The following is a 19,990-nucleotide window of genomic DNA, read 5'->3' as shown; positions in this document are numbered from 1 at the left end:
CCTGACAAATCTTTTCTGAAGCCAAATCCTAAGGTGGAAATTTAAGGCTTCATTTTCAGAGGTGCTGATACTTGCAGCTCCCACTGACTTCAAGTGGAGTTGTGGGTCCTCAACACATCTCAAAATCAGGCACAACCGTGGGCCTGATTCTCCTCCCACACCAGTGTCCACCAGGAGCAACTCCACTAATTTAGTGCAGTTACACCACTGTAGAATTGGTGACAGAGCAGAACCTGGCCTTGCTTTTCAAAACTGGATTTAATATTTTCACCTTAGGTTTCCTTTAGATACTGGGTTGGCTCTGACACAGGATAGTCAGCGAATTTGGAAACTTATGTCTCATATGAAAGTAGGGTGACCAGATAGCAAATGTGAAAAATCGGGACGGGGGGAGGAGGGTAATAGGCGCCTATATAAGAAAAAGCCCTGAATATTGGGACTGTCCCTATAAAATCGGAACATCTGGTCACCCTATATGAAAGGAAAGAATCATGGTCTAACGGTTGAGCACAGCCCTGTCTGGGGCATCAGGAGATCTGGCTTGTATTCTGGGTTCTTACCTGCTGATGTGGTGAGGGTTAATTCATGACGAATGTGCGCAAAGCCCTTTGAGATCCTCAGATGAACGGTGCTATAGACGTGCAAAGTATCACTAGATATGGGTGCAAATTAGGTTCACTGTACACTTCAGTACAGGGGAATGATGGGGTGCAACGAACCCCCTTACATCCCTGTGTGGATGGCACACGTCGCTGGAATCTCCAAGGAGGAGGACAGCATATGCTGCTGGGCTGCTATTCCCCTCCTCACACAGGTGTGCAAGGAGTGGATAGGCAGGGGTGGGAGTGAGTAGAACCATGGCTCCAGCCCCAGCGTGCCAGCCAGCACACTGGAGCTGAAGTGGATGGGGAAGTAATCTGTGCAGGGTAGCTCACTTCCACATCCACTTCCAGCTGGTTCCCGTCCTGCTCCTGGGGCAGCGCAGCAAATCAATGCCCCTCGCTCAGCTGGGACAGCAGGGTTACAATCCAGCACTAAAGCGTTCCAGCTTTTCCCCCCTAGCTTGGCAAAATACACCCTATCTTCTCTGTTCCTGTACGCTTGGTGTAACCCCCTCTGAGGGTCTGTGATTTCTGAACCCCCAACAACAGATTTAAGCATCGTAGATACAGAAGGAACAAGAGACAGCTGCTACCCCTACCTGCAAGATGTACGCAGCCAATTCAAACACCACCTCGCTGTCAACCTCAATGAGTTCCTAGGAAGAAAAGAGAAAGGAAAAAAAGCAGAGTTCACTAAATTTCAGCTCCCCCAAGACGAACTTGCTCGTTCCTGCACAGTGAAATGTGCCTTCTCCTCTGGCTTGGCTTCAAAGGGTTCCCATTACTCCCAGGGACCAACTGGACCTGCTCACAGCGATGTGGAGAAAGCAAAATACACAGAACTCTGTTCTGGTAAATGAAGCGTGACATCAGAGCTCAACCAGGGTGAACTGGAGGAGTTGCAGGGGAGGGGGCGCGGGAGGAGGAGAAATCATTCTTTCCCATGTGCTTTTAGGAGAAGGTAGTATGTAATATTTTTCTAGTCCCAAAATACCACTCAGGCTTCATGGGAACATGGCTTTTCCCCCCAGTGTGCTATGTTTGCAATAAAATCCAGAGCCCCACAAAACTGACCGGGCCTCAGGTTTTCCAGCCAGTGCTATGCTGAGCCCATGCTAATGCTGGATTCCAATCTGAGCTCCCAGAGGAAGGTTTTAGACCCAGTGGGCTGATTACAACCGTCTCTCTCACACAACTGCCTGGACTGATTTACGGTTTTGCACTGAAATCGTATTCCTGACATTGCATGGTAGTCAAATGTGATCTGTTCTAAGCACTTCCTTACAATGCTCATCACTGTGGGATCCAGGCACCAAGAAAAGCAGCAAAGGGAAACTGCGATTTTGGCTTCAGCCACAAGTTCAACTTCCCCTCCCCACAATACACATATCTGGACTCCCCAAGCAACAGGTCTCAGGAAACAGATGTAAGGAGTTAACACATGTTGCAAGAAATATTCAAAACGAAGTGGGCAATTAACACGCTCTGCAATCATAGGAGAAAGGAGAGTGAGCAGGTTACAGGTTGTAATGACACATCAAACCAGCATCTCTAACAATCTCTTCCACCTTGTATTTAGCTGTGGCACTCCGATTACCTTTCCCAAACCTGAAGAAGAGCTCCGTAAAGCTTGAAAGCTTCTCTCTCTCACCAACGGAAGTTGTCCAATAAAGGATATCGCCTCACCCACCTTGTCTCCCTCAGCTTTCGGGGAAGTCATATAAACTGTGCTTCTTTCTGCTGCCACATGATGTAAGCCCTGATCTAGCAATTGCATCTGCATGAGCAGTGCCCTTAACTCATGCACAACTCCACTGAGGTCAATAGGGCTCTGCTGGGGCACCTGGGTCAGAGCCTTACTTTGTCCAAATCGCCTTAAGGCGGATTCCAACTCTGGAGGTTCCTGCAGGGCTCTCGGAATTTAAGTTCATGTTTGAATTGCTTTACTGTCTCTGGAAAGAAAGGTGCATCCGGGACCTGAGATCTAAATTTAGACGATACACTCCATGCAGGTAATGGACACAGCTCATTTCACAAGTTGTAAAACAAAGGTCCCCAATCTGAGGGGTGTGCCCCCCTACTGAGGCACCAAGGAATGTTCAGGGGGGCGTGGCTGGGGCTTGGGCCAGCCCCCAGAGAGGTCGGGGAGGGAGCGCCACCCAAGCCGGCCCTGTGCTTAGGGCTCCGCTCCTGGCCCCAGTCCAGGGATCCTGGCTGCCAGCCCTGCGCCCGGGGCTCCATGCCCGCCCCTAGTTGTGGCCCCAGCCTCAGCCCCCTTACTCCTGTCCGCACTCCCTCAGCCCCCTGGCGCCGGGGCTGCAGCTCCAGGAGGGGGGACGCAGACAGAGGTAAGGGGGGGTGCGAGATACAAAGTTTGGGGACCACTGCCATAAGAGCTGTGCTGGCTCTGTCCCTGGCAAACAGAGGTACTCTTGTGTAAGCATTGTGGTTCAGCAGAGCCAGCTTTCTAGAAAAGCAGCTTACCTCACCGCCTCTCTAATGATCCACTGGGGGTTGCATTGAGGTGGGAGCAAAGAAAGGCTCTGTAGTTTGCAGTGAAGAGGTTCCTCTTGCTTCCCCCGGATTCTGCTGCTGCTTCAGTGTTTGATGAACTTGGGGTGATTTCACGAATGATGAGTATGCACCAAGGGAACGCGGTGTGGGGTGCAAGTTACATCAGCACAAAGGCAGGGCCCAGTTAGGCACAGCCCATGATAAGGGGTGGTATGGGGCTGCAGAATCCCAAGAGCGTGTCTGCACTGCATCTGACAGCATGTCTCCCGGCCCGGGCAGACAGACACCCGCTAGGCTGCTCCAGCGAGTGGGTGTCTATCCAGGCTGGGAGGCACGTTCCCAGCTGCAGTGCAGACATACCCCAAGAGAAGCAGAGGGAGACACACAGCATCAGGAGCCAAAAGGCCTCCCAGAGGCAATACATTCTCTCCTACACCCCTTTCAGGGTACAGCTTATGCCCTGCTCTGCAGCCAGCCAGCTCTACCCGTGTCTCCCCCTCCTTTTGGGGCACTGCGCGGCCCCAGGGAACGCAGAAATGGCACTGTCCTGGCACTCCACTGAGTGCAGAGATTCTGATTCTGCCTGACCCAGCCATAAGGACCATGCAGATGGGGGACGGCGCCTCATGCTTGCTCCCTCTCCGCATAGCCATGGCCGGTGCCAGGCATGACCTGGCCCCAAATGAACATATTTCCTCACCCCAGTTTTCCAGGAGCCATCCGTGGTGATGGCTAGGTGACCAGTAGAAGCCCTGCAGTGTAAGGAAGGACCTCAAGCCAATGGGAATGATTATTGCCTATTATTCTGGACAATTGGTATAGGATTGACATGCCCAGACATGTACCAAATCCCCAGGGAGCTCACCTTCTAAGCAGACACTTACTAACTAAACCCGCTACGCTCTATAGAAAGCCCTCAGTATAGCTAAGCCCCACAGGCCAGTGGGAGTACAGCCCCGTTCCTCAGTACCCAGAAGGCCCTGGGAATTCCATGCATGGACTGAGTGACGGAGGGGCCCTCCTTAGCGCAGTTCCATGGCTGTTTGGTGGCCTCTGCCCAGTTCCCATCCACCATCGCACTGCAGTGTGGCCAAGCACTGTCTACGCACGGAGACTGAACTCCCTTCTGGCTCCCTGGCCGGTCCCTCCACAGCATCGCCCCGGCCTGGCCTCCGACTGAGAAGAGCAACTCGCTTTTCCCCAGCATCTTTCACAGGCACTAAAATTCAAACACATGTTGTAAAACAAACCAAGACCCGAACGAGGCAGGAAGTCAGACTGGGAAGGCCCCGGGAGGGAATCTTGCCATCAGAGAGGGCTATTTTTGTATTCGGATGACAGTAGGTTTGAATGTGCAAAGTAATGGTTTCAGGAGAGGTCAGACGGAAATAGATCGACCCAGATTTCTAGACTCCCCCCACCCCCTCCGCTTTCTGTTATTAAGCCTCCTCCAGAATAAGAACAGCAGCATAAGCTTTTCCTGGCAATATTCCCAAAGGACGGTCCCTGGGCACCAAAGTGCATTGCGTACAGAGCCGGTGGCGGCTGGAGCCGCCAGTGGGCTGAGTAAGCATTTCGAACCGTGGCCTCTTTGAAAAGCGGAGCTCTGCAAAGTTACTGCTGGGCTAGGTTCATGGGACCCTGCCCCGCTGCCATCCCTGCAGAGTCCCCGCCATCGCATCACAGATGCAGATAATGGTCTGTCGGCCCAGGACCCAATCCCGCTCCCACTGATGTCAGTGAGACCTTTGCCAGGGGCAGCAGGATGGGGCCATCGGTTAGCAACCCTGACAGACACTGTATTCTTTGTGTGCGAAGGTTCCTGTGGGGTTGGGGTGTGGGGAACCCAGACCTTCCCACCAGGAACCCTCATCCTCATTCCTGCCTGGGATCTAGGAAATCCTGAAGACACATGTTAGCATGCGGCAGGTTGTTTCGCTTTTTTAATTAAAAAATAACACAGCCGGAAGCTTTTGAGACGGTGCTAGATGGATTCAAATTTCAGCCAAGGGACCACGCGGCTGTCCAAAAACCCCACGGGCAACATCCCCAAACCCCATGGGCCTTGTCTCTAACGGGCTTTGAGAGCGTTAGTTGTTGGGGGGTTTCAAAAGCAGCCAGGATTTGGAGTCAGGAGCCAGGATTTCCCACACCTAAGTGAAAGCAATGATACAAACGAAGGGCATTTCGGTTGGCATTGTCTATCGGCCCCCTGGATTCCATCTGCCTTTGGGGAATGGCAGCTGGGCTGTGCTTTGTGACCCCAGAGCATCCAGCTTCGATGGAAGGTTGCATTACTTGTATTGCGGTCCCACCTAGAGGCCCCAGCCAACATCGGGATCTCATTGTGCCACGTGCTGCAAGCAAGAGGCAGCTCCAGCTGGAAAGAGCTTACACCCTAACTGACAAGGCAGACAAAGGGTGGGAAGAAGGATGGTTACTCTCCCCAGTTCACAAGGGGAAGGACTGAGGCACAGACATGGTCACACTGGAAGCTGTGACAAAGGCAGGATTTGAACCCAGATCTCCAGACTCCCAGGCTAGTGCCTTCACCACAAAACAACCCTCTCTCAATGATATTACTCAGCTTTGCTTCTACATTTGCGCAGTTGAGCACGTAAATGTGCAGGTGTGCCTAGAGTCAGGGAGTTGGCAGCTAAGCACCTGCTCTGCACACACAAAATCTGAGCGACCAATTGTGATCCTATTGAAGTCAAAGGGACTGCTGCTAGTGAGGATTAGGACATGGCACTGTGGGGTACACTGATGTCAACTGGAGCCAAAAGCCTGTGTAACGTTTCTTACTGAGCAAGTCCCTCCCTGCTTGGAGCGCTGGGACAAGCATAATACCCTTGTTCTCAGATCATAGAATCACAGAATATCAGGGTTGGAAGGGACCTCAGGAGGTCATCTAGTCCAACCCCCTGCTCAAAGCGGCACCAATCCCCAATTAAATCATCCCAGTCAGGGCTTTGTCAAGCCTGACCTTAAAAACTTCTAAGGAAGGAGATTCTACCACCTCCCTAGGTAACGCATTCCAGTGTTTCACCACCTTCCTAGTGAAAAAGTTTTTCCTAATATCCAACCTAAACCTCCCCCACTGCAACTTGAGACCATTACTCCTTGTCCTGTCCTCTTCTACCACTGAGAATAGTCTAGAACCATCCTCTCTGGAACCACCTCTCAGGTAGTTGAAAGCAGCTATCAAATCCCCCCTCATTCTTCTCTTAATCCTTCTCAACTTTCTCCAGCTGCTGCTCCCTCACTGGCAGATGAGTCACTAGGGATGGTTTCTGCCAGCGAAGAGGTAAGGTGGACAGGGAATAGTTCCGGAAAAGGGCCCAGCTTCCCAGCGATTCCCAGACTAGAGACACCCACCAGGGCACCCCTCACAGCCTCCTAGAACAACCAGCTTCCAAGCAGGGCTCTCTAGGTTCAGCTCGAGCTGCCAAGGCAGCACAGATGCAATGGGGGTGAAGGGTGTGTGATGGAGCTCCAGGAGCTGTGTGGAGGAACAAGGTCTCTGCACAGATGGCCCTGATCCCCCAAGATCTGCATAGATCCCTGGGAACCAGCAGGTCCAGCCCCCAGCCACTCCAAGCACGTATTACACCAGGACTTTCAGGGTAATCAGATGACTCACAGCTGCCCCCTTTTCTTTTTCACAAGACAACTTTCTTGGCCACATAGGAGAAAGCAACTGTGTGGCCCATTGCCTCTGGGCAGCGCTTAACTCATCTCAACACATTTGAGTTCTGAGCCAGGAAGCTCCTTATCTATCTCACACTCAATTCTGCGCAAGGGCTAGTTTTGTTTTCAGTAACTAGTGACAACAGGCTGGTGTTTTTTCAACAGCTCACAAGGCCAGATTATTTTTGGCACAAAAACATTTCACCATGTACTGGTTTCAGTCCTCTCCTCCCTCCCCCCATATGGGTAGGGGAAGCCATTCCGGATCCTGACATTTACGTTAGCTACAAGGGCACCCTCTTCTGGTGGATTCCTCTCACTACCACTGCTGGGGTAACCTGCAACAATCATTCGTTTCTATTCTTTATGCAAAAGCAGAACTTTTTTTAAAAAACACTGGCTGGGTTATATACTTTCAGTTTCAAGCTCACATCTACCTCTGGCACAATGTGATTCAATTTATTTTCAGGGTTCTTTTTTACCTCTAACAGATTCTGTGGAAGGGAAAATGTCAAGTTGGCTAGGCCATAAAAATGTAGGTATGCTGAGAAAAAGAAAGGCAGGGGGCATGGAGGGGACGGAAGACTGAAGTGATAGGTTGGGGATTGAGGTGGAAATTAAATGTCACAGTGGAAATGTTTTACAATTTTTCTTTTTCAGTCCAAGACGTTTTTGTTTGGATGCAAACACTCCCACATTGTCTGCGAAAGTGAAACAGCAGCATCTTCAAAGCACTTTACAAACAGAATTATTTAGCATCCCAGCACTCTTGTGAGAGGCACTCGGACAGATATAAAAGGAATGGATGGGCTGCAAGAACTAGCACTATCTAGATTAGATGTAGGTAGGTCTGATCAAGTATTACCCCTATTTTATAGCTGTCAAGAAGAAGGCAGAGGGGCAAGGTGACTTGTCCATGGCTACAGACACAGTCATTGTCAGAGCGGTGATTACAACTCAAGAGGAATTCTTGGCCTCCAATCATCTGTTCAAGCCCTCATCTGTCTCATATGGCTTGTGCTCAGTGCATCTAGTCTGCCACACACTTCCTATGTGACCCTGGGCAAGTTACTGGATCTCTCTGTGCCTCGGTTCCCCACTCGTAAATTGAAGATGATAATCTACTTCTGAGATAATTAATAGTTATAAAGCACCTTGACAACCTCACATGAAAGCTGCTGTACAAATGGGGCAGTCACTATTTGTTCCAACGCCAGGGACCTTGGAGAGCTAAAAGCATCAGCCTCCAAAGTTTGAACTAAAGATCCAGGCTCTTCAAGCCAAGAGCTGTAATACACCCATCACCTCTGTGGATTGGGCACAGAGGGTGATGTGTAACACATACTGACTGTGAAGTACAGAGAGCCTGATGGTGTGCTCTAGGTTCAGTATTGAAGGTGTCTTCTTCATGGGCCAGGCTAGTCAGCTGCCTCTGCCTCAGGAACACATAGAGAACTCCAAAGGCTAGAAAAGATTGCAGGAAGGGAGATGGGGGGCCAGGACAGGAGTGTGCAGGACAGATAGCCTATGTGCACCATCACCCCACTGGCTGTACGGAGCTCACAACAGAAATGTGAGCTTTGTGCATGATGTACCTGCAGCATGATGCACCTGCACAGCTGTGTTCATGATATATCTGCACCATTCAATTTGTGCTAGGGTTACTCTTTTAAAGGGCTCTTTTGTTCCCCAGGGACACGGGGCTTGATTTAGCTTTCACACTGGTGTAACTCCATTCAAGGAAGTTACTTATTTTCTGCCCTGTAAGGGAGAGGACAATCAATCCTTCAGTTTACGACAGATACTGTAGCAACCTGTATGGAACATGGAGCAAGGAGCACAGGTTGTAAGAGGGAAGAGTTTGGAGGAGGCACCAGGAATGGAAGTCAGTCTGTGTGCACAGGGCTGGAATGCTAACGGCTGCTGCAGCGCCTCTGTAATAGTTCCCTGAATAAAGTGCCAGTTTAGTTTTACAAGCATGGAGTCCTCTCTTGTTATTACCCAGCATGCAGTACACAAAACAGATAAAACAACTGGCATATCATAGACAAAAGATCACATATGAGGGTGCTCTGAAAAGAGCTGGGATACGGCAGAAGCAGGGTGAGACAATCCATAGAAGGGAGAGTAAATAGACCAGGAGACTGTTGGAAGGCTAGTAATGCAAGGTCACCCCGGTCCAGCCTCTCTTATTCACATGAACTCTCTTATTTCTTTAGAAGTGCTGTGGGCATTTTATTTCATTACAACCAGAATCACCGGTAGTGGAAGCGGATTATCTATAGCAGTATCCCTACTTATGGGCAAATGGAAAACCCCATGTCCAGATGAGTACCCCATTTTTTTGAATCCCCCAGTCCCTTCCTTAATTCAAAGGAGTCCTTACCTTGTAAATACAGGACTTTGCATTCAAGAAAAACAACTCAATGGTGGCATTATCCTTTAAATAAGATATGCTCTCAATGTAGAACCTGAAAAGGAAAGGGACAGAGAGATGAGCTACACAGGAAACTTACCACTAGACTTTGATTACATGAAAAATGTGATCAATAAAGACATGAGGACTAAGGAAGTTCCTTTGTTTATAATGAGGATTCCGTGGTTTGGTGAGAGATTTGTGTCTCCTTTAAGACCCGATCATTCATCTTAACTGTATGTATAAATCCTGACCGTGCTGAAAGGAAAAGGATTGCCAAGTGGATTATTTTATTTCTGTGTTGGATTTATACCTATCTATATTTATACCTATCTAAACTTTCTCTGCAGTCTTGGTTGGTACATCTTTTTCACTCCCTGCCCTAAGACACTGGGTAGCATTGCTGGGCGCTGTTAAGAAATGGCTTCATTCTAACCCAGAAGAGGTTGCAGTTTAGTAATGGGTGAAATGATTCCTGAATATATAGAAGAAATTTGTTTAGCCAAATCCTTATCGCCAAAAACCCAGTCAAAATACACTCAAACAGATTTTATTTGTAGAGACCTGCAAATCCATAGGTATTCGCTTTATATCCACGGACCATGTTTGTGGATCGCATATTGGATGCGGATACAAATTTTGTATCCGCGCGGGGCTCTGTTTACTTGCCATAAATGGAATTCTCTTCTCTTTATTGTTTCGGTGCCTGAATTCTGTACTACTGAAATCCACAGGAGCTTTTCCATTGGTTTCAATGGGCACAGGATCTGGCCCTTAATAAGTTGTGTGAAATAAATGCAAGATGCAGTTAAAACCCAAAGCTATTTTTGTATAATTATTCTTGTACCTTATGTGCTTCTAACATTACTATAGGGAGAGAAAAATATATACTCTGGATTCAAATAATGATTAAAGCACATTCTGTATTTTCATTGAAAGGGAAAAAATCAAATCATACTTCTGTCCACTCTGGTTCATGCTGATTTTTAAGTTGCAGTACAATGGCAGATACAGCCCCCATCTAAACTACACTACAAACTGCACCAGAGGCAATTACAAGTGGGAAAGTGCCAGGGAAGTGCTGTCTGTATAATCAGGATCCATCAGAAAAAGAAAGACCCTTTAAAAATGCAGGCTTAAATTCAGTGCTAGTTTAAGCTGGTCCAGCTTCAGTGAAGTCTTAAACTCTGACCCTCCCAGCTGATCTATGCCCGTGAGGAGCCCCGCTGAAGTCCAGGGGGCTACACACAGGGTCTGCCCATATTAAGTAGTTAGCAGGATTGGAGGCCTTAATTTGTAAACTCTTTGCATGTGCTTATACAGTGCCACTCTAATCCTGAGTGGGACCTTGGTACAGTGGAGCTCTGACCTTGACTAGGGTGATGGGTACGACTGCAATATGCACACTGAATAACTGTAATCCCCAATCCTGAGTCTCCCCTGAAGACCCTTCAAAACTGCTTCTCTCTTGCCATATTATCCAAACTGTTTTACACATTCAGTTATGTCCTGAAAAGGAACTGTGTAAAACAGGCACCTTCTCGGTATGTCTGCTCTCTGCATGCATCTGAAGCCTCAGCTGCTGAAATCTCTGACAAAATGATTACTGTTGCTCGCGCCCGAGAGCCCATACCGCACTGGAATGGAGACCTAAATTCTACCCCACACATCGCAGCTAAATGCTGGCTGTGTGATCTTTCTTACTGGTGCTGAGGTAAGGAGAGAGAAGGGTTTGATTTTCAGATCCCAAGTGGAGTTTGCAGCACTGCCAGAGATCTTTGTTAGCGTTAGCTCAAAAAACAATAACCTCCTGCTCAACGCTAGGGGGCAGTGTTGCATTTCTTGAAGCTGCATTTCTTGAAGTTGCATTTCTTGAAGTGGGCACATACAAACCCCTTTGCTGTGTAAAAGTGAGTCCCAACATAACTGAGAGCTCGCACACGATACTTCAAATGCACAAAGAAAACCCAGTTCTCAAGTGACCTGCCTGGTGTAATGTATTCTGGGAAGGCGCTGGAGCAGATGCACCCCTCGAGAATACAGTACATGTACACAGGGAAACTGCTGTTTTTATTTAAAAGAAAATCGGTCTGTGCAGAGAACTCTTGTGCTCAGAATACCAGAACTGCAGCTCAGTCCCTTGAATTCACAGCCAGCACTGGAACAGGTAGGGGGGTGGGAGAAGGCACTTTTATTTTTTTGTGCACACTGGTTATAAACCCTTCCTCCACCATCCATATTTCCAAATACATGGAAGGAGAATACACTTCACAATGACCAAATCGCTCTGATGAAGCAGGGAGGAAGAATGGCCCTGTGGTTAAAGCACTGAACTAAAACTCAGGTGATCTGGATTCAATTCCTGACTCTGTCACAGGCTTTCTGTATGACCCTGAACAACTCTCTTTCGCTCTGTGCTGCTAGTCCCAGGCTTTAGAACAGGGATTATATTACTTCTTTCCCACACCCCTTGTCTATTTAGATTGTAATCTCTTCTGGGCAGGGACTTTTACAATGTGTTCATATATTCATCCATTTTAAATCAGAAGGGACCATTCAGATCATCTAGTCAGACTTCCTGCATCACACAGGCCAAGCATATCACCCAGTATAACCCCAGTATCAAGCCCATAACTTCTGGCTGACCTTGAGCATAGCTTTTAGAAAGGCATATCTTTTCGGACAGTGCCTAGCACAATCGGGCCCACATCTCAGTTTGGGATATACATGCTACTGTAATACAAACAATAAATAATACTACATAGACAGCTAATTCCCGTGTTTCCATTAGCCAGTAAGTGTTTCAAGGACAGCATAGTTCCCCACTCTCAGACCAGGAGGCATGAAATCTCCAAAGGGCTTTTGGGGAGGGTTTTGACTTCACAATCTACATTAAAAAGATCACGTTAATTACAAACCTGATTCTCCCTGTCCACATCCCCTTGTCACATCACCAAATACATTTTCTAAGCATTAATTAAATAGACCACTGAATATTGCACTGTGTAATGAACACAAAGAGCTTGTCTTGACTGCTACCTTTCAGTGGCAGGAAGATTATAGTGAGTAATGTAATAGATATTGGAGGATTTCTGAATCCACTACATCTGAACCATTTAAAATTTCAACAGCACTAAAATCTATTAGTTGGGAGTGCACGTCTGGCTCGGATCAGACCATGCTCATGTTAAATATTAGCAACTCACTCTTAAACAGCAAAGCCTCAGACATGCCACGCAGTGATCAATGGCAATTCGTATCTCAACCAGCCAAAACATATTGCTGCTATAGTGTTTATTACAAGCAACTGTAGAAATCCCAGATCTTCAGCTGATGGACACTGGCATAGCTGCATGGGCTTCACCGGAGTTATGCAGATTTATAAGAGCTGAGGATGGGAGGGTGGGAGTGGGAGAGGGGAGAAGACAGTCAAAGGCATGAATGGCAATTAGGTGCCTAACTCCCATTGACTTTCAAGAGGAGTTAGGTGCCTAACTGCCATTTGGACCTTTGAAAATCTTCCCCCTGTTCCATTATCTCATCATTAAGGTGCCTGATTCTGAGAGAGCCCCTCGTCCCTAGTCTCCATTGCCCCTGATTATTATTTAATATATGTGTGTCTCAGTTTGCCCAAAGGTAGCATGTGTTTAATAATAACACTTCCCTACGTCTCCTGGTTGTTGTGAAGCTTAATTCATGCTTATGTACAGAGGTGGTCAAAAAGGGTTTATGGAATGAAACTTGGCTTTTTGGACAAAACTGGTACAGCTTTTTCCTTTTTTAGTCACCATTTTTCATTTGCAAGAAAATTTGAAAATAATTTTTTTGGAAAATGATTGAATAGTTTTCAAACACTTTCAAAAGTACTCTGTTCGCTTTGGTGGGGAAAAATAACCCACTTAGTTTTTTTACTTCTTTCCTCCCTTTTTATATTCTTTAATCAGAGGTGGGGGGAGAAATACAGTTGGAGAGAGAGTGCATTCTCATCCCCACTGAAGCAAACAAACAAAAAATTAGTAAAACTGAAAAAAAAAATTCTGTGAAAAGTTCCAAACAAAAGAACATTGTTTTTGTTTCTTTCTAACCTATATATTTTCCTTTTTCCCCATCAGCTCTATTGTGCAGTACATTCAGCTCCTAGGATAGAAGGCACAGGACAAGGGCAAAACATGCCCTGCTGGCCTGAAAAATCTATGAACATTTCTCTTCTCAGTGGGATGCAGTGCAAAGCTCTCAAAGAAGCAGAGACGCTCAGGTTTATCAACAAAGTAATGGGTAAAACTGGATTCAGTGTCCACTTCCCTGAATGGGGAGAGCTATCCGTCTGCAGTGCTTTGGATCCAGCCTGTAGTTTCCCTGCCATGTCATTTAAAACCTCAGTGGATAATATGGAGCGAATGGGATGATTTGCTCTCTGCAAAAATAAATTATATGTATGAGCACATCAGATGGAGATGCTGTTACACCTAGCATCCTGTGGCAAATGATTATCTTAGACAGCTCGAAGGGCTGGGCTGCTTTTATGTTCAAACCCCATGTGTTAATGTTCATGGATGCACACTTTAAGCATTGACATTTAAAGCACGCAATGTTCCTTGGGAGGGAAAAATGACTCTGCTGCTATCTGCTAAGTAATCAGATAGAAACAAATATGAAAATCCAAAGCAGTGACAGCCCCTTCCATCTCCCCTCTCTGGTGGAACCCTCACATCCATTTTAGCACTGAACGCCTCCCTCCTTTGAAGACTGGGAAAGTGGGGTTCCACCCCCTCACTTGGTGCTGTTCTCTTTCCATACCAGATACCAGCGATCAAAGCTAATGACGGGCAATTTAGTACATGGGAGATGGGGCCTGGGAAGAGGGAGCGTTGTCTGCTTTCATTTGGTCACATGGTGGCTGCAACATTTAGTTTTACTCGGAAGGTGAATGCAATCCTACTAAGAGAGGGCTTTGAGCCTAGAAAGCCAGGACTATTATTTGACCAGAGCCAACGTGTTTTTCCCCTCCCTATCCTCTTCCTGCATCACATGCTATCAAGCCACTGCACATTTTCCATCCTTACACCATCTCTGGAGCACTGACAAAAAATCCATCGAGCGGCTGGGGCAGACCATGCTGGGAACTGGGAGCCTTGGGTCTCAGGTTTGTTCCTGACATGCGGGGTGGCTTGGGAAGATCTCTTAATCTTTCTGTGCCACAGTTTAACTGTCTAAAATGGGTAGATTAATACAAACTGACAGGCAGGGGCCTACTTCACAGGGGCAGCGTGAGGTCTGATTACTTAGGGCCAGATACCCTTCTGAACTGCATGTTGAGGGGGACCTACATAGTCCCGATCCAAAAGCCACTGAAGCCAATTGAAAGACCCCCATTGCTTCAATGAGCCATATCCACATTTTCCCCTCACCCTATGGAAGTGTGTGTGTGGGGAGGGTGGGGTGGCCAGCCACCTCAGGAGCATAGCCTTCCATGGGACCTGGGCAAGGGGTTCTTTAGGCCCAGAAACCACAATGGGAGGGGATGGTCTGGGAGGAAAGAACAAGTGGACCGAGTACCTGTATGGGGGCACGTACATTGTTGCTTCCAGCACCCAGTGGTGAGAGGAGAGGAAAGTTAGATAGAGCCTCTGGCTGCATATTTCCCCAATGGAGCCTCCTCCCAGTTGGGGAACCCCCCCTTAAAGGAGCAGGGCAGAGATGACAAGAAGTTCTAGATAAATGTACCGTTGTAAAAGCTGCACGTTCCATGGGCAGGCAAGAAGGGAGGACTTGGGAGGTGTTTCAGGCAGGTGCTCATTCCACTATAATGTTTAGGTGGGACATCAAGCAGCCTGTGCGCGGGTGCTTAGTGAGTCCCCCAGCTGTGCTGAGCATAGACCTGCCAGAATCACCTGATGGAAAACAACGGAGCAGCACAACGTAGCGAGGTGTGTTCTGGCCAGAGGGGGTTGTCCCTGAAAGGCATCCTGGAGCCCTGACTCTGCACCTGACTCTGGTGCTGGGGAGTCCCCACAGGCACAGACACGTTGGTGGAGGGAGCGATTGGCTGAGCAGGTACTGAGAACTAGAAGGCAGCGCTAGTGCAAACGATCACCTCCCCCATCTCCTCTCCAACAGCCAATTTGCAGCAGAATCCAAGTGGAAAAGGAGGGTCTGAATGGGAATTTCCCATGCTGTGTCTTAAACTCCATGGCCCATTGTTCGCCTTCCAAGTCAGGTAGTCTTAGTTTTTCCACCAACAGTCACTTCCCAACCACAGAGGAACCTGAGAGGGTGCCCTGTACTTCATAACACTACTGCTTTGCACCTATGGAGCACCTTTCATTCGAAGATCTCAAAGCATTTTAGAAGTTTAATCACTTAAGCTTCAGAACATCCCTTTGATGTAATTCATGTATCCATTTTACAGATGAGCACACTGACCAGAAATCTTCTGGGCGAAATCCTGGTCCCACTGAAGCCAATGTCAGCTTTGCCATTTATCTCAACAGGGATTTGAAGCTCGTCTGGTTTAGAGCTCAGAATGTCTGGTTTCTATTCCTAGCTGTTACTGACTCATGGGATCAGTGTCTCCAGTGCCTGGCATCTCGTGTAACATGCCATGAATGAAACACTCTCAAAGAAGATCTACCCACTTGCTTATACAGGTGGTAGCATTGCATACCCACTCTGTACAGACATAACTGCACAAGGTGAAGGACAGTGGAGGTGGTGACAATGTGATTTTAACCAAGTCTCTGTATTAATGCATTAGCTTAAGTATTAATTAGATAAAACAATAGGTACAAATCTCATACTGACAGCTTGCCCATCTATTGTTTTTGTATAGTGCCTCTCACTACATTAACTAAGAGCTTCATAAATGCCACACAATCTTGCCAACACTTGAAACTTCAAAATGTGGCTTATAGATTGAGTTTTTATATTACTTTTTTTTTTGCTGAAAGACTCACTGTAAAGGAAAAAGTGAAAACTACTTATCCTGTTCTCTAAACACTGCTCACTTATATAAATGTATTCTCAGTTAAGCAAAAGGCAGAAATTACATTATGGGACTCTAGAGTGAAACTGCTTTTAAGATATGTGTTTAATGGATGGCTAGGTCCAGAACACAGAGATGTGTGTTAAGTAGCAAAGTCTCCATTAGTTCCTTTGCGCAAGCAAAGGTCAGTCCTCACACAAGTAAATCTTCTGGACGGAAGTTTCTCAAGCCTTAAAACAGACTCAGAGGAGTGGAGCTTTCCCACAGGCCATTTATTACACCTTCCCCATGGTGACTAAAACGTGGGGCCATCCTGGGAAGGCAGTGATAAATTGTCTGCAGGGTCTTTTTGCTTTCAGCAAGATGCAAACAAAGTCTGAGTTACTGTATTTATACACGGTGGCTAGACAAGCTACGTATTCACTCGGGTGAGTGCCAAGCTTTTTCCCTGAGCACAGACAGGCCTGGTGCACACTGTACAAAGAACCCTGTTTACATGCAGCTGTGGAAAATCTGGTTTATGGCACAGCTTAGCCAGCGTCTGTGGAAGAGGCAGGTCCAATCATGGGGAACCTGGGTTGGCAGCTAGATTGGACCTGGTCATGAAGACAGATTTAACAAAGTTTTATTGTTACTGTTATTTATATAGCATCATAGCCATGCATGGTATTGTACAGACATAACGAGATATGGGGGTAGAGTCTATGCCCCCTCCCCCCATGCCCCACCAACCTGAGCAGAAACTGGCTACAGGTCTGGTGCTGTGGATTCCCCATAGGCACAGAGCTGATTAAACTAGCTCCAAGACCACCTTCCCCACAGCTCCAGGTGCAGATGGGATGTTGGGGTGTATAGGGACAGAGAGGGGTTACCTCACAGCTCCAGCACAGGGACAGGGAATGCCTCCCGTGCCCAGTCTGGTGGCTGGTCCCTTAGAGATCTTGCCTGCTGGTGTCAAACATTCCCTTTGTCCTGTCTATTTAGACTGTAAGCAATCTGGAGTAGGGACTGGTTCTTCCTCTGTATATGGCCAGAGCCTAGGACGAGGGGTCCTCTGGGTTCTACTGTCATAGGTGCAACGGCAGGTGAAGAGTATCTGCTGCGTTTCCATTAAAATACAATGGGAAAGCACTGCTCCCTGGATTGTGAAACTTATTTTGATTGCCCTGTTTTAATATCTCATCATTAGTCCTTCGGCTCCGATCTCTGTGAATGCTGCTTCTATTCCTACCTCAGTGGGCATAAGAGAGAGAGACAGGCCCTGAGGGGAGAAGGAACTTCTGGCAATGCAATGGAATGAGGCATTACCCTATAAACTGTCCGCTCTCACCTAAGCATCAGTTTCCTGCCTCCCTTTCTCCAGCCTTACAGCCTGGTCCAGAAATGTATTCAGTGGCCATCATCGCTAATCCCCTTCCCCTCACCCAAAAAAGGAAAAACCTCTGAATGTTACATTCAATTCTTTCTGGTGGCGAACACTGTAGATGGACAAATGGAACCCGTTACATGCGAGATGAATACATTGCTTTGGTTAATTTAGTGCGGTTACATTCACATCTCTGTATTCACAACACAGCAGGCTGCCGTCAGCACCACCCCCAATCTAATTTCTCAAAGACAAGAGAAAGCCAGCAGAAGTGAATGACACAAATAACAATGATGCGTTGTGATCGCTGCGTAAGTGACTCAAGCAAGGTTGAGGACTCAGAGCTCCAGGGAACAATGTCCCATATTTGTCCTCTAGCCGGCCCTGGGAGTGATGGGGCAACAAGAGGAAAGGTCTATCTAGCCCCACGGACATTGCATTCATTAGCAGTTCATTCTCACCTTCCCACAGTGACAGCCATGCCCTGATGGTTTTGATTTTTTTGATATCAGCCCTTTTCTAATGGTGGAATATTGTTTTAAACACTGGATTTGGCAAAGATTGAAAAACTAAAGCAGCTGAAGGCCTTGTCTGGTCTGGACATTTACCCTGGTGCCAGACATTCATGGCCAGCCATCCATGCAAGACCCCAGCATTGACTGGCAAAGCCACTGTTAGTACTGGTGGAGCTAAGCTGTGCTTGAAAGCAGCACAAGTGTAAACAGCAGCTTGTAGTGGTCTGTCCTGCATTCACTAGGGGTCACACCGGGACAGCTACACTGAGCCACCAATGGCTGGAGTCAGGGCAAATCTCCAGTGCGGACAGAATACAAGGTAAAGCTAAATTACAGACAGCAGCACATCTGAACCTTGTGCTATTGATTTCATTGAGGCATCTTACAGTACACTTGAAGCCATTTTGTTCTACAGCAGCTCTGGTTGCCCAGGAGTGCAACCCTCACTTGCTAAGTTTAGGGTTTCTGACCTCCCGTCCCATGATGAATTAACTCAGCTGGTAACAATCAACCTACATTGTAGGCTTAATCTGAAATGGACATTCCTTTGGGGGACCAAAGCTCTGCCATAGATACAGGCTATTGGCTTCCATGGGGCTGGAGTGTTACCGATTCCTTCACAGCACCCCAGGTCCTCCCCCAGCCACAGGATGAATACTCTGATTTAGCATAGCTACTTCTGCAGAGAAGGATTAATGGCTGCAGTGCAACGAGTGGAGGGACCCCTGGGATGGATATCCTCACCAAAGGGACATTGCACTAGAGAAAGGAATGAGTTCTACTGACTGTTTCTTCATGTCAATTAATAAAATGGAAATGAATCTCCAAAAGATAAACCATTCACACACTATCTATTCCCTGCTCACATATTCCCTGAATAGGAATTACTAACCTCCCATGACATCCAGACCATTGTTTCAGGCTGGAGATTGCAAATCAAGGCAAAATTCACTTTCTAATGGTCCACTTATCTGGGCCCTGGTCCTCTCTCACCCAGAATACGGTGACCTACTCATCTCCGGGAGCCCGAGGTCTGAACTCTTCCTCCTGCATCTCGAAGAGAGACCACAGTGCTGCTACATCTTCCTTTCCCTTTGCATAGATAACATCATCCCCTACACTTTTCGAATCCCTCCGCTGATTCACTGTGTCTTGCCTCTTAATGCCCTCACCCATCTGATGTTGCACTCTCTCTTTCCTAATCTTAGCTTCATGGCTTCTGACATGCTGCTCTCTGTGTGCGGTACAGTTTCTCTGTCCTCATCTGCCCACCTATGGCTCTCAAATACCTCCCTAAAATCTACCTCTGCAAACAGTCCCTCCTGCCTCTCTCTCTTTATCAGTCCTCTCCATACACTCCCTGGATCTTTGTCCTAAACTCGGTTTCACTGCCTTATTTGCATTGTAAGCTCTTTGGGACTGGGAAACAGTTTTACCTGTTTGCAAAAAAAGCATGTGGGCTTACGATGCATATTAACACACAGCACCATAACATAATATCATGGGGCAGTTCACATCTGACCAACCAGTTCTGCCCTCTCCGGGCACCTCCCATTCGAAACCTTACCAAGAAGTACTGTATAAAACCTAAGACAGAGAGAGACACTGACGTCAGTGGGAATCGCCTAAGTGGGTCTGAGGACAAAACTGGGCCCTTGGGAACAAATACTACCACGACTAACTCCTGTGCCGCCCCACTGATTTCCATAGGGAGGCACATCAGAGTAGATTATTGGTAATGTAATCAGATGAAAGTGCAAGAACACAAGGCAGGTTTTACTGAGAAATGCTGTGCTGTGTAGTGAGGGTGGGGGCTGTGGCATTATTCCAGAGAGTTCAGATTAACTAAAAGGTAGAGAAATTCTCCCTGACAAAGACGTTACTGTTTTCATACTCTCAGTCTGC

The 19,990-nt window shown here is 47.3% G+C and overlaps 1 protein-coding gene across 3 annotated transcripts in view; it reads right to left on the bottom strand.

The window, feature by feature from the left end:
* FRMD4A (FERM domain containing 4A) overlaps positions 1 to 19,990 on the bottom strand; it is a 292,885-nt gene that overhangs the window by 97,917 nt on the left and 174,978 nt on the right. For all 3 annotated transcript variants that reach the window (XM_077836359.1, XM_077836340.1, XM_077836350.1), the window contains exons 5-6: positions 9,193 to 9,277; positions 1,202 to 1,258 (exon numbers count right to left, since the gene is read on the bottom strand). In XM_077836359.1, coding sequence (XP_077692485.1) covers positions 1,202 to 1,258; positions 9,193 to 9,277 — 142 coding nt within the window. The remainder of the gene's footprint in view (positions 1 to 1,201; positions 1,259 to 9,192; positions 9,278 to 19,990) is intronic.

This window comes from Eretmochelys imbricata, chromosome 1, assembly GCF_965152235.1.
Source record: "Eretmochelys imbricata isolate rEreImb1 chromosome 1, rEreImb1.hap1, whole genome shotgun sequence".
In the NCBI taxonomy this organism is placed as follows: Eukaryota; Metazoa; Chordata; order Testudines; family Cheloniidae; genus Eretmochelys; species Eretmochelys imbricata.
Note: the sequence above shows the minus strand (reverse complement) of the source record. Positions and strands in the feature narration are given on the sequence as shown.